Here is a 1,169-nt window from a genome sequence, read left to right as displayed (position 1 = left end):
CAAAAAAGTTGCAAAGAATCCTTATAAGAAAAGTGGACCTAAATGAGAGAAAAGGATGGGTTAATTATATCTTCCAACTTTAAAAAATAGAGAATGAGAGATGCCTCTGAAGTCATATAAAATAATGATAAAATAGAGAATGGGAGATGCCTCTACGTTACACTGTCTGCACACTGGCCATTACCCTACAAAAACCTTCGCTTGCTCCCATCGTTTTCATTTCACCCCAATAATTACAAAATATGATTGATTAATTCCAAGTTTTTTTTAAAATATTTTCTATGTCGATCACCCTATAGCAAACGTTAATTTCGTAACTTCTAAAAATTTACGGACTAGGTCTTATCTTAGGTTAATANCACATATTTATCTAGCTAGCTAGCTAGTAGCCACTGAAACCTAATAACATGGTTCTATACTTATCAACGAATAGATTTGTGTCAACTCAAATTGATGATCCATTTCTATAGGTAGAGACACAAACTAAAACACAAAAAAGTTGCAAAGAATCCTTATAAGAAAAGTGGACCTAAATGAGAGAAAAGGATGGGTTAATTATATCTTCCAACTTTAAAAAATAGAGAATGAGAGATGCCTCTGAAGTCATATAAAATAATGATAAAATAGAGAATGGGAGATGCCTCTACGTTACACTGTCTGCACACTGGCCATTACCCTACAAAAACCTTCGCTTGCTCCCATCGTTTTCATTTCACCCCAATAATTACAAAATATGATTGATTAATTCCAAGTTTTTTTTAAAATATTTTCTATGTCGATCACCCTATAGCAAACGTTAATTTCGTAACTTCTAAAAATTTACGGACTAGGTCTTATCTTAGGTTAATAGACTTATGCAACGCGATCGATCTGGAATTTAGAATAAAAGATAGGATGCAGGACATGATTCCTTAAACTATATTGCACTCTTTTGACCATGATATTTTAATGATAGTGGATATCGTTTAATCGCTTATATATTACAATTTACAAACCATTCATATGTAGAACAATATTTTTATAAAGCGTTAAAATGTTCAAATATGTTTAGAAAAAAACTAATAATTACAGCAGAAAATCTATTGGTTTTTAAAACCCACAAATGAGTCCTAATCAACCTAAGTAGCGAATGTTTTTTTTTTTTTTTTTTTTTTTTTTTTTTTTTTTTT

General features: G+C 30.7%; 1 protein-coding gene across 1 annotated transcript in view; it reads right to left on the bottom strand.

Annotated features, from left to right (window-relative positions):
- LOC109125615 (loricrin) overlaps positions 853-1,169 on the bottom strand; it is an 11,699-nt gene continuing 11,382 nt past the window's right edge. Inside the window, exon 8 of the mRNA XM_019227590.1 lies at positions 853-870. Coding sequence (XP_019083135.1) covers positions 853-870 — 18 coding nt within the window. The remainder of the gene's footprint in view (positions 871-1,169) is intronic.

This window comes from Camelina sativa, chromosome 1 (assembly GCF_000633955.1).
Source record: "Camelina sativa cultivar DH55 chromosome 1, Cs, whole genome shotgun sequence".
Lineage (NCBI taxonomy): Eukaryota > Viridiplantae > Streptophyta > Magnoliopsida > Brassicales > Brassicaceae > Camelina > Camelina sativa.
This window is presented reverse-complemented; position numbering and strand designations above follow the sequence as displayed.